The following is a 13,495-nucleotide window of genomic DNA, read 5'->3' on the forward strand; positions in this document are numbered from 1 at the left end:
CCACGTCACAACGCCAGCTGCTCCCGCTCCGTTGCCAGGCCGTGGCCGTGGCCTTGTCCGCCGCCTCCCTCCCGCTCCTCCGGCTCGCGGGAACCATGGCCAACTCCTGCCTCTCCACCGCCGCAGCGCACTCGGCGCTGCGCCTCCTGGCCGACGCCGCCGGGGCGCAGCTCCAGCTCCAGCTGCAGCTACATCACGCGTCGTCATCAGTGTTTCCGCGCCCGGCGCGCGCGCACCACCGGCTCGTCGCCGCGCCCGCGGTTCCCGTGCATCGGAGGCGCGCGCTCGCGGTCACCGTGATGGCGTCGCAGGAGGAGGCCGCGGCCATGGCTGTCGAGGAGTTGGAGGAGTTCACGGAGCGAGAGGGACAGTTGCAAGAGCAAGACGAAGGGCAGGAGGAAGGTGGAGCCGTCGAGTCTAGCTCGGACGACAGCGTCCCGTCGGTGGCCGCAAGCACCACCACCACCACCAAGCTCTACTTCGGGAACCTGCCGTACAACTGCGACAGCGCGCACCTAGCCGGCATTGTGCAGGAGTACGCCAGCCCGGAGATGGTTGAGGTACGTGGTGCAGTGTTTGCTCAAAATATGAATACTCATTTAATTCGAAACTCGCATCTTAGTCTATTTCGCATCGCCAAAGACTCATGTCTTAAGACAACTGTTCCTACTAGATCAAGCAAGTATTTGAGTTGTGACACATTCAGGTTGCTCAAGATTGGTTGATTTGATCTTAAAACTTCCATGCTCAGGTGTTGTACGATCGTATCACGGGAAGAAGCCGAGGGTTCGCCTTCGTGACGATGACCACGGTTCAAGACTGCGAGTTGGTCATCAAGAACCTCGACGGCAGCGTAAGTATAATGCTGATGCCAGCCACACACATTAACATTACTGCTAGCACCACTCTACTGCATTCGTTTATGACGGGTTTCGGTCGATCTCATTTCTCCGATCGACCAGCTGTACGGTGGCCGGACGATGAAGGTGAACTTCGCCGACCGGCCGAAGCTGAAGCTGCCGCTGTACCCGGAGACGGAGCACAAGCTGTTCGTCGGCAACCTGTCGTGGACGGTCACGTCGGAGATGCTCACCGAGGCGTTTGGACGCTGCGGCAACGTGGTCGGCGCGAGGGTGCTCTACGACGGCGAAACCGGCCGCTCCCGGGGCTACGGCTTCGTCTGCTACTCCACCAGGGAGGAGATGGACGAGGCTATTTCCTCGCTCAACGGAATGGTACGTACGATACGAGATGTGTGAACAAACTTGCACACGGCTATCTCTGAAAAAAATATTTTTTTTGCAAATCCTGCTGCCTGATTAAGCACATGGTTCAGATGCACCCACTAATGATGCTACCCAAACACGAAAAGAGGAATGGCTTCAGATAAATGTGTTGTGCTGAAATATGTTTGCTTAGTAGTTACTACAGATAACTGAATATTTTTATGGCTCACATAGACTTGAAAAGGACTGAATTTTAACTGCTCTTTCTTTCTGCTGATTGAACAACGTTTACTTTGTTCAAATGGTGCATTGGATATTGATGAATCTGCAGAAGGTGTCGAGCTGAATGCTAATCTGCACAATGCAGGAATTGGAAGGCAGGGAGATCAGGGTCAACTTAGCCCTCGGAAAGAAGTAACAGGGTTCAGATGGGGAGGAAGTTGCAATTGGTATGTGATGGATGTCTCCTCGCAATGCGAGGTTTGAAATGCAACCAAGACGTCGCCGCCTACGAGCACATCGCAGGAGCAGGGAGCACGAAATGTAAATCTTTCTAATCTAGCATAGCGTGGAAATTTTGTTGCCATCTGGTCTGTATTTAGCAAAGACGGTTCATACATTGTGAATTGTGATTCTGACGGTTTTAGGGTGCTGGTTCCTCTGATCATTGGAACACAAGTTTTGTTGGATCCATGCACATTTGAAACTGTTGTTGCTGATCAAAAAAGAAAAAAGAAACTGCTGTTGCTGAAAGAGTTGATAGCCTCAACCCTCAAGTCTGAAAGCAACAGCGGTATACAATACGTGCAAATGATTATCGCAGCACTGACAGTTACTATCTCTCCATTTAAATCAATGACTAGTCCAGAACTTGATGTCACCTCTGCGTTCAGGGGAAGGTCCGGTTCAATTCAAGTTTCAAGGGTATTCAGTGGAATACCCGCTATTTTTGCCAAACAACTAGTACTTCTGTAAGTTAAAGTTACGGTCAAGCCTACGAATCTACTGTAGAATATAACGCTGGATTCTGTGTTATATCTTCAATTTATTATATAATAAGTTAATTTAGTGATGCTATAATCAATTGCACATGCTAAAACCTAGTCCTTACTCCTTAGGCCCTAAAAAAGAAAAAAATATTTTGCACTTCAAATTTTGAATACCCATCCTTCAAAATCCAAATCCTAGGCCGCCCCTGTCTACGTTGATTGTATCCTGACTAGGGCCAGATTTCTTTCAGTTTCAGCGAACTGTCAAGTAACTGGATGTTCTTTCAAGCTAACAGATTTGATTTCGATGGAATTTAACGGCAGCCATACATAGACAGAGTGAGAGATTTTTGGTCAGGGCACAAAGAGACAGCGAAGGGAGAGCCACATGTGCTGCTGCGTCTTCGTGTGACATGTCCGGATCTCGTTGGCGCCAAGAACCACCACCACACCACATCCTGCAGCAGGCAACCTCCGCGCCACTCGCCCCCTGCCTAGTCCCCAGTCCCCACGGCCTGAGCGACCACCAGATCAAAGCAGAGGTCTCTGCAATCCACCGTGGCCGTCTCCATCGCCGGCAGCAGCATCCGCCTCCACGTTGCCACGCCCACTCGCCGCCGCGGGAGCGTGATCACCGCCGCCTCCGCCGCGCGGCTCGACCGGCGCTCGGCGGCCCTGCTCCTGCTCTCCGCGGCGGTTCCAGCGGCATCGGCAGCGACAGCTCCACCGGCGAGCGCCGCGGGCATCGGGCTCTTCGGCATCCGCAAGAAGCTGGAGCGCGCGGAGGAGGCGGCGGCCGAGGCGGTGCGGGAGGTGGAGAAGGCCGTGGAGGAGGCGGCGGCGGTGGGCGGGGAAGCCGTGAAGGAGGCAGAGAAGGAGGCGGGCCAGGTCGCCGGCGAGGGCCTGCAGCTGGTGGCCGGCGCGGAGATCGCCGGGGACGGGCTGGTGCAGGCCGCGGTGGTCGCCGGCGCCGAGGCGCTCGGGGTCGCCGTGGGCCTGTCCGTGGTCAATGGCATCCTGAAGCCCGAAGCGTAGTGCTGGGCCTTGTATTTTTGGCCCAACACGCGTGTGGGCTTTAGTGCTTCGTTGTCGGTGCTGCTGTAATTTGTTGATGACCTTTTTGGTGTAAATGTAAATTAGTAACAATTAGAGTGTGGATTTGGGCAAATAAAAAAATGATTGTGGATCCTTTGTTTGTTGAATACTGGAAAAATTATAGTATACAGAATAATCCAAACTTATGATCGTAGAAATGCCTAAAAAACCAATTGCAAACGGTCGCGCTTTTGGCTCACACAAGTATCGGCAAACCGAGCTTAATAGAGGTCACTAAGGTTTGTTTGACCCATGCTCTAAATTTTATACATAAAGTCTCCAAACAAGTGGTCTAAAATAAATAGCTTATCTCATATTACAATTTTTGACCTCAAAAGTAAGCTAAAATGCTTTAAAAATTTTAGAGCTCCCTAAGACTGGCCATCTGGCATCGACGCTCGGGAAGAAAAAAAGACCACACGTATCGTTTTGTAATCCTTCATTGATGGGTTTGCCACGGTAGAGGGCGGCACATGCAAGCCGGGGCACTTGCATGCGGCCTGAGACGCTCCGGCAAACGTTCGACGCTTGGCTTGGCTTGAAACGCCCAGACGCTTGAAACTGTATAAAAATGTTCATGAAATATGTGATTTGCATTGTAATTTTCGACGTTTAAAGAGGCTCTCAGTTATTTAAGCATCGTTTGAATAAAAACAACCATTGCAAGCTAAGACTCTTACATGGATGCTTATTTATTCTTTCACTTTAAGCTTCTATTTAAGCGCCATTGCATTGTACAAACCCTAAACGTGCTAATCAACATTTGATACTCTTTCGTTCCAAACTACAGAGTGTTGTTTCAGAATTATACAGTACAACTTAGACGTCCATAACATGCACACACTCATCCCTATGAATACACGTACGCAAACTCTATCTTTATGAGCACCTCCAAAGGATCTCGATATTCACGAAGTCACCACTGGCGCCTCGTTGTCGACGGGGACGTCGCCTGCCACTGAAACACATAGCGTCGTTAAATCCTAGAATAAATCTAGGAAAATACGAGCACCGGTGCCAAATCGAGGGCTTGAATCCGGGTAGACAGGTTTTACCACAAAGAACCCAACCAACCGATCTATGATATTTAGCTATATTGCTTTTATTATGTACTCCTTCTGTAAAAAAAAATATAATTCTTGATTTTTAAGAAGTCAAATAATTTAAATTTTCACTAAAGTTATAAAAAATACTAACGTTCATAACACAAATAAGTACCATTAATTAATTACGGAATGAATTTTTATAATAAATTTATTTAAAGACATAAATGTTAATATTATTCAATATAAATTTGGCTAAATTTGAACTTGTTTGACTGACACGATTTTTAGAATTGTATTCTTTTTGAGACGAGTATCAATCTGTCTGAGTGTATAACAAAAAAACTATGTATACAAAAAAAAAAGTCAAATTGTTTTACACTTTTCCTATTGTGCAGTCGCCTGAAATCTGAGTTTGTTTCAGGCGACGCTCTATCCGTCGGATGTTCTCGAAGATCCGCCTGGTTTGTTTTGGTCCGATGTCTCTTATTGGGTCAAGGCACTGGAAACCGCATCCGCTAACACCGCACCTAGCCTGGCCGCCGCATTACTCCAGTGCTCGACCACACTCCTCTCTGGCTCTCCCTCCCACCCTCTCAGTCCCAGATCTGCCCGCTCCTCTGTCTCCTCCAGCTCCCTGGCAGATGGAGTACCGGCTGCGGTGCCGGTGGCCCTGGCGCATCCGCTTCTCCTTTCCTTCGGCACCACAGTGGCCCCCAGTGGAGGACCGGCGTGCGCGGGGTAGCGGCGGTGGAGCAGTGCGCGCGGCGGTCATCTCCCAGCGGCGGCTGCTCCCTGGTGGTCGTCCCGCATCCCCGTCGCGGCGATCCATTGAAGGTCTTCCAGAGGATCTCCGGTGATGCACTCTTGTATGTGCCTGCTGCATCTCCTTCCTCTTTGTTGCTCTGTTTGCTCATGTGTGCAGTCAATCCCATTTCCTACATGAAGCAGGGAGAGGCGATTTCATCTAGGTCGAGGTTCAGGCGTTCAGCTTGATTTCACCGACACGGATGCTGTTGAAGCTCTCCAAGGAGCTCCGGGGATGCCCTATGGTGCGTGGTTGCTTCCTGTCCTTCCTCTTTGTACCCGTCTTCCTCATCTGTTGCATCATGTATCCCATCCCCTTTCCTGATGTGGGATCGATTTGTTTGATTGGTTCAATCTTCTAGTACCTGGAGGGCATAGGTTTAGAGTTTGATGGTGTGATGTATCCCATCCCGTTTCCTGATGTGGGTTTAGTCAGCTCTCGATCTGTAGATCTGGCTATGCATGCAGTCATTTATTTATTGCGTACTACTTAATTACTGAAGCTTTGATCTGTTAGCTTGACATGGAGATGCGGCTGTGCTTGTTCTTTTGTGACTCGAATTTGTTGTCTATTCTACATGATTGGCTCCCTACATTCTAGACATCGAAAGGATTTGTTTGGTCCAGCACGCAATCAGACATGATTATTGAACTTCTATAGGTGGTGGAAGAACTGAAGCAGGAGCCTAGCCCTTATGGTGTATGTAGGTTCTACAACACAAATTATAGCCATCTTGTTGACTGGATGATAGGAACCTTCTTGATTCAATTCATCAAAACCATCTCCAGATATAATCGCATACTCTGCATCTTTTGACACTCACATTTCAGAAAAAGGGTGACATTGTGTCATCTGACACTGCATCGTCTTTTGTGACTTGAAGCTAGAGCCTGCAGCTCTTATGGTGTATGTAGGTTCCACATCTCGTGGCTGAGGCTGCTAATTTAGCCACGATAAATTGTGTTGTGAATTTTAAATGTGATGCATGTTAGCCTTTGATGAAAGGAAAAGAGGCAGACTTGCATATATAGAGTGCAGATTTTGCGTAGACCAGTTGAGTGCTTTAACTTATTCAGGTGGACAGGGTTTTGCCATTTCATGCCTCATTTGTATTTGTTTTCTTCCAATGTAATTTTTACTTTATCCCAGTTGTCTCAACCATCATGCTTTTACACATTGAGCCAAACCACAATCGATTTTGTCGGACAATGATTAGTTGTTGGTTGATTAACTTGATGCTAGTGCTTTGTGTTTTGTTAGCTCTTTTCTCTTTTACACTTCAGATATGAATTTTGTTGAGTTAAAGTTAATACATGATGGCATTGCATTTTGATTTGTTCTCGTTGATAAACAGTGAAGCTTGATGTGCAACCTGTGAACTGTGACTTGTCTGAAACTTGTGTTTTCAGAGCAGCAACAGCTCCGTTCCAATGTCACTTAATTCTTTTGGCTGGTTTGTGTTTTCTTCAAGAGCAGCACTGCTGAACAGAAGGTTGTCAGAGATATGCAGTTTGATTAGGCCTAGAAATTTCTAAAAACAGTTCAATCTTCAACTGTGTTTTTCTGAATTTGAGTTTACAGCTCGTTTTCATTCAGCTGCACTTGTTTTCAGTCTGTCAGGTCAATTTTGAAACCAGCATAGCACCTGTCTAGCTGCATCTGCTTTCTGAAACTAGGAGCACAGTCTCCATTTGCTTTTCGCGTGAGCTTTAGAACTCCTACAAATTGGAGTGCTTTTGGTTTTCAGCCTTGGTGTATTTGTCCTTTCTTTTAGATGCTAGCTTCCTATGATAAATGATTTTATCAAAATTCATCTACACATGCTGAATACAAAAAAAATGTGAATCTGTAGTATAGTAGCTAATTTTATCTTATTTGCAGCATTGTCATGATATCTTGTGTGGCCTGCTATTTAGTATTTTTTTCATGTTCAGACGGCTTGCATGGCCGTCATGATATCTTGCTGGCCTCCCTGCCCAGTTTTTAATCATGTCTAGCCAGCTTTAATTTAGTTTGGACAATTGTTTCTGTACTCAAGCCTCAATCGAGCCTAAATGGCTTGGTTGGCAGTAGTTGAGTAGCTTTGTAGTTTCAGTTAATTCTAGTCTATTTATACGGTTTACCATTTCTGAAGTCTAAATTTTTGTTCCTGTGCTTTTAGTTTCACAGCAACTCTGCGTTCTGTGAGTCTTTGTTCTCTCTCTCTTTTGCCTGAATGATCTGTAGAATTAGATGTTGTTTGTTTATGTTCAGTTTGATTATCTAGAAAGACTTGGGATGTAGATGTTACTGTATTTTGTAAGAGCAAAGATGTGAGTCTTTATCATTAATTGAAAAGAAGTAGTTGAACTGTATGTTTCACTTGTGAGTTGGCCAAGTTGGAGTGCTCTTGCCATTTCTGTGTCCACTGTACATTGCCATAGGTGGAACTGAGAAGATGAATGGTTGAAGATGTTATGCAGATTAAATAAATACAGTGATACTTGTCTTGGTCATATAATTCTTAATGAATTCTTTAATAGTCAGGAACCATGTTTCAGTTTGATATCTTGAAATTATTTTTCAGTTCATGCTTATTATCAAAGCCACCTAGAACTGCTATATAGTTCTGTTTGTTTTTTATTCCTAAAAATGTATCATGTTGGCTTATTGGAATCCTCAGCTCAACATTTAGTTTATGCTTGATTGGAAGACAGGTGTCTTAGAAATAATGTGTGTTATTACTAGGTTTGTCAAGAATGCCATTTTTGACAGCTATATGATATCTTTAATCGTGCTCTCATTTTACTGTTAACATGCTCAGGGGCTGATTTCACCTATATGACAGCTATATGATTATTTCACATCATCACTATTCTTTCTGAACTCTCTGTAACTTGCCAAATTGTAGGATTGTGCTCCAGGTCATGTCCCCATTGGCTTCAGCAACACTGTTCTTGCTGGCAACAAGTTACCTTTCTACGGTTTTAGGTAATTTCCATAGCGATGGATTCTGGTTTCGTCAAGCTGAAACTTTTCTGTTACATTTTGTCATTTTTCTCCTCATGTTCAAAGCTCAGAGTTTAGAATATTGGTATTTTTTTGTTGTCGTCTTTGGTGTGTGGACTGCAACTTCTGTAACTCAAAGATGAACACTCTGTATCCATCAGAACTGATTCCTTTCATTTCTATATTTTATAATATGTTTTTTTGTTGCGTTTCAACTCTAGCCTACCCCAACTTGCTTGGGACTAAAAAACTTTGTTGTTGTTGTTGTTGTTGTGGACTGGTCTATTGCTGCTCCTTATCAGAGCCCAGAAACCATCAAAGGAACTCGTGCTATATTATAAAGTACGCTTTGACTGACTTTTGCAACTCAAATATGAACTTGTGTGTGATGTGGTGTAGTTACCTGTAATGTAGGCATCAGTTGCTTCAAATTACCTGAGTAGCTATTGTGGTAATGTCTGCCTAAGTACTTGAAGCAGGGTTTAAAGTAGATTACAATCTGTTTGTGTCTTCTGATTGTCAAGCCAACATTTGCTATCTAGAAAGTATCCAAATTATTTTTAGCTGTTTGTTGTCCTAAATTTGGCCGCTCACATAGTATCTCCCGTTGTTTGCTAGTGGGAAAGCTAGTATGCTTCATAAGCTAATAAATAACTTCATTATTTGTAATTAGGATTTAGTTGTTTAGGATTTCATGTTTTTTGGGTTGCATTTGGCGTGTGTGCCGTCGGTTTTTCGCTGCCGCGGTAGACGACTAGTGACCGGGTGATGGTTGGAGCGAGGTTGAGAACGGTTGCATTGTTGCTGCTGCTGCTGCCGTGTGTGGTTTGAACTCTAGCGGCAAGCAGTGTAGTGATTTACTTGCTCGTTTCCTTCACTTCTTGTTTTCCAGAAGAAAGTTGGGGGTTCATTGATATTATTTTTGAACTTCTGTATTTTGTCCAATAAGTGAAATAGGATAGGCTGCAAATGTGCAATGCATGGTTGCTCTGTCCTGATTACAGAACCCGAATTCAAGTACACGCCACGATCAGCTCGTAGTAGCCCTTGCCCTTCTTGTTACTGATTATGTCAGCCCAACATTAGAACAACACAGTTGAATCACTGGTCAATGATAGGTGAACATGTGTGTGCCTGTGACATACACAAAAATCGTCAGTGCAGGAAATCGGATTGTTTTACTTCTCCCTTTTAGTTTTTTGTTGCCTTCCAGAAATATGTTGTGGTTCTGATATTTTGTAGGATTAATAACAATATTAAAAAATTGTATGCACCTATATGGTAGAGCTCTTTCTTTACTACGTTGCTCATAAACCTTTGTCTCAGGGATCACCTCAGTTGTGTCTGTTTAGTACCGCTGCGGTATCAAATTATGTGTGACAATTAGTTGGCTAAGTAATCTTATCTATGCACCATATTTTTTTAGGGCCTTTAATTTGTACCACTTGTTTTCCTGGCCAGTGGGAAGTAGGCAGCTAGGTGTCGGCATATAGACTAGGAGGGGAAAAATACTCAGGAAAAATACGTTTTGTACTTTGTTGGATTTATTGCATCTGTTTGTCATTGTTTAGACAGGTGAAAGAACTAGTTTGTTTTCATTTGCCTTGTGTGGGCACACTGAAAGTGGCAGGAGTAAAATTACAACATGCCATTTTGGTAAGAAGCCTCGCAAATGTGATGTTCTGACCAAAGCACCTGATTTTGATTGTTAATTCGCTTGCTTAGGTAGTAGAAGTGATCTAGATTGTTTAGGCAGTAGCATACCTCTATAATCTGTATTGTGTCTATTTTGCCTCTGTTATTCTACGTGGCACTAAAATTACAGTGGTGTCTTTTTATACATATGGGCAAGTTAAAAGACCTCTGCTATTTTCAGTTAATCTGCTTGGTTTGACTCTTAGAGTGGTCATGCTTTTTGTTATGCATGACACATGGCAGTATTATCAGGTTGCATTGAGACTATGACCTAGGATAAAAGCTCACATGTGAAATCCACTCACCCTTTCTTTTTGTCCAGTTACATAATTGTAATCAGCAATAATGTACAAGTATAGGGCACCGTAATTGTAGTCATGAGCATATGCAATATGCTGCTGTTGAACCATTTGCCTCGTCATCTATTAGTAACATATCATTTGTACCAAGTTTTCTCACTCCACTGATTGTTTTGTAATGACCATCCATTTAGAACTGCTAGCTTGAGTAGTAGCTTGTATCCATTTTGTTTGAAGGGGGCATGGGGCATCTGCTTTTGAGCTCATTTGATTGTTTTTGTTTATTTATGTCTCTCTCTCTCTCTGTCTCGGCATTCCCTATAGCTAGCATAGATGTACTATTGAGCTTTCTTACTAGTCTCTAGTCCCTAGTCTCTCTACACTTGCAGCTAGCATAGATGTAATGTTGCTGCTGTTGTTGTAGTCTAGCCTAGGGGTTGTTTGAATCTTTTGTTTTCGGTCTGTGCTTCCTTCTCTACACTTTCCTTAGCTTGCATTCTACATTTTCTATGTAGAACCATTTTATGTATTTGTTGTGATCATGTGATAGTTGACAACCATTTTTTCTATTTATTTTCAGTCCAAAGATAAAGTGAAATTTGTTTCCGTGCTGATTTGCAAGTTTCAGAGCCAAAAACAATTCCCTATCATTCAAATGGAAATCCATTGGCTGAAACTACAGCTCCTGCTTTGGATCGTGCTGGTTAGTATCTATTTCTAGATTGCACATTTATTATCAGACAATTGCACATTATTGTGGTCATCGGGTTCTTTAGTAGCGACTCTGATTACAGCAACTGAGCAGGTTTGGTCCAATACAGAATATGGCTAGTCTCTAGGAGTTGATATAGCATTGGCCTTATATTGTTGGATTGTGTGTTTAGGATTTCATGTTGGGAATTTTGGAATGTTTTCAGTTAGCTAACCTGAGTAGTATTAGCACAGATTTTTGATAAATGTGAGGTATGAATTTTGGAAACTCACATTCATTTCTTTTGTTTGTTGCTCTTGTCCATAGCAGTTGTAGGTAACTAGTGCTGTTGAACTCTCCTATACATACACAATAAAATTGCATTAAGAACGAGTACTATTTGCACTATTTGAAATGTGCAATTTTCTCATTTGTGTATTGTAATTTTTAACATAAAATACAATATAATTGCATTAACAAGTTAACAGGTGGGGCATTGCTTCCTTGTGTCAACTATATTTGTGGGATGCTTACAATTTCTAAGCAAACTAGGAGTGAGGACTAACTAGTGGTCTGCTTGTTTAAAGGCTTTGTAGTGCATAGCTAATTTGTTACATTACAGGTTTTGGTAGGATGTTTTTGCATCTCATCAGTGCCTAATTGTGTATGCCTGTTGGGTAAGAGAACCAGTGTCATTCTTGTGCACTGAAATTGCCCTGCTACTTTGGTTCTATGGTTTATAGTGCCTTGTTCTAGAAAACTGTGAGAAGGCGTTTAGTGAAGTCATGGTACCTATGCATAAGTTAACGCATAGGAACCATGTTTAGTGAAGTCATGATTAGTGCATAATCACTGGAAATTTTTTCATTGTTTTTTAGAATATTAGACATATCTGCGATTGTGCTTCCATAGAAAAAAGTTGTGATCTGTCCTTCCATAGAAAAAAATATTTCTTGTGATCTGTGATTGTGCTTCCATAGAAAAAATTGTGATCTGTCCTTCCATAGAAAAAAATTGTCTCTTGTGATCTGTGCTAAAACGTATTCAAATGTGTTTTTTGTAATTTGGGTCAACACGCACCTCTCATTTGTCCTCTTTGATTTGTGTTTCTGTGTTGGCCCTAAATATCTTTACAACAGCAACCAGTGTGTTTCTTCACTGCTGATTATTGTCCATGAACTGCTTACTGAATTGAGCCTATTTTAGCATCTTGGGCTTTTTCCTAAAAGTTCTGCATATGTCAAAAGCAGGGAGGAGGTTGTTTAGGATAGGGGTTCAAGTTTTGTGTGAAGGAAGAGTTGCGCTCAAGTGCATTGCCTAGCCCTACTTCTCAGCAACCAATGGTTAGTATATGTTCTCTCTAAATGCACACTTTGTCCTTCTATAGAAAAAATTGTAATTTGTTAATTGGGATTTATGCCAATATAGACCACATTTTTGTCCTTGTAATTGTGTTCTTTGTGATTTTTTGCCATTGCCTGGACCTAGATCACTGTCTGGTTCTCTTATTCCCCACCCACCCAACCAACCATTCTCTGTCTCTCTCTCCCAGCCCTAGAAGCAGCTAACAACTATAGATAGACCTTCTGTCTATCTGAGTTCTTGTTGCACAGTGCTTGTTTCTTGTTATTTGTGCCAACACACACCACATCTTTGTTTGTTGTTTTGTTGATTCTTTGGAATAGGGGGTCCCTTTTGTCCAAAAGCATGTGAAGGGGCTAAAGTGGCTGCAGTTGCTCGTTGGGGTAAGTCTTGGCTTTTGCTTACTGATGTGCATGTATGGCTATATAGCTGTACCTTACATGTTATATTGTGATCTATCTTAGATGGCTTACTAAAGTTTGGTGTGAATATTGATCTAGTAGTCTGATTCAATATTTTACATGTGAAGTCTAAACTATCAACTAGTATTTTGCAACTGTATTACTAGAAGATATATATAGAAAGTTGTCCATCATTAGGTAAAATGGTGATCTTTGGCAAACAAATTTTTCATGCAAACAAATTTTGTCAATCAAATTATCAAGGGAAAACTTAAGTATATGTAAAAAATTCAGAGTAGTATTTCAAGGCAAAGTAATAGTCAAACTCAGATATTTGATTGCCTTCATAGTCATTTTCTATAGACATTTTTTTAGTTTATCTTGAAAAACATTGGACTAGGGGAGCTGAACATGGCATTCTACACATTCAGCTTTTGTGATTTTGTAGACTTTAGGTTCTTTTCATTCCTTGTTTGTTCAGTTCAAAGCATGTATGGTTGTATGAATTATGTTCTCTCCTTATTGCTTTTGTCAGATAGGTAGCAATAATTTGGTCTGCACTTTGACTGTGAATCTGACTGCAGATTTCTACCAGAGAATGTCTTCCACCTGCAATCTACTTATTAGTGTGTTGCTTTACTATTTGTGTCAACACACATGTGGCCCAATGCTATTTGGGCAATTGCATAGTTTCATTTGACATCCTTGCTTTTTGCAGCAAGGCACCAAGCGTATGCCTAGTATAGCTGTTATAAAATTTGTGGGTTGCTACTGAGCCAGGGGGAAGAAGATGGAGGAATTTTTTGTTTATATCATAGAGAGGATAATTGTGACATTCAGCTCAAGTGTAAGTATCGGTCTATGTTTTGCACCATATGCACCAGTACTATGCGTTTGC

The 13,495-nt window shown here is 42.7% G+C and overlaps 2 protein-coding genes across 5 annotated transcripts; both read left to right on the forward strand.

Annotated features, from left to right (window-relative positions):
- Positions 1-4: 4 nt before the first annotated feature.
- Positions 5-2,690, forward strand: LOC136475183 (28 kDa ribonucleoprotein, chloroplastic-like). Of its 4 annotated transcripts, none has more exons than XR_010763115.1 (5): positions 5-560; positions 752-853; positions 963-1,235; positions 1,594-1,769; positions 2,540-2,690. XR_010763115.1 is itself a non-coding variant. In XM_066472734.1 (4 exons), exons 1-4 carry the CDS (start codon positions 96-98, stop codon positions 1,642-1,644), a joined length of 891 nt encoding a protein of 296 aa, XP_066328831.1. In that variant the 5' UTR covers positions 5-95; the 3' UTR covers positions 1,645-1,917. The 4 variants fall into 4 exon arrangements, 1 of the variants encoding a protein (XP_066328831.1); XR_010763116.1 differs by having other exon boundaries at positions 2,512-2,662; XR_010763114.1 differs by having other exon boundaries at positions 2,467-2,617.
- On the forward strand, positions 1,700-3,398 carry LOC136470725 (uncharacterized). The gene is made up of 2 exons (XM_066468469.1): positions 1,700-1,769; positions 2,736-3,398. Exons 1-2 carry the CDS (start codon positions 1,700-1,702, stop codon positions 3,248-3,250), a joined length of 585 nt encoding a protein of 194 aa, XP_066324566.1. The 3' UTR covers positions 3,251-3,398.
- The last annotated feature ends 10,097 nt before the right edge of the window (positions 3,399-13,495 follow it).

The sequence above is a fragment of the Miscanthus floridulus genome, chromosome 8 (assembly GCF_019320115.1).
Source record: "Miscanthus floridulus cultivar M001 chromosome 8, ASM1932011v1, whole genome shotgun sequence".
NCBI lineage: Eukaryota > Viridiplantae > Streptophyta > Magnoliopsida > Poales > Poaceae > Miscanthus > Miscanthus floridulus.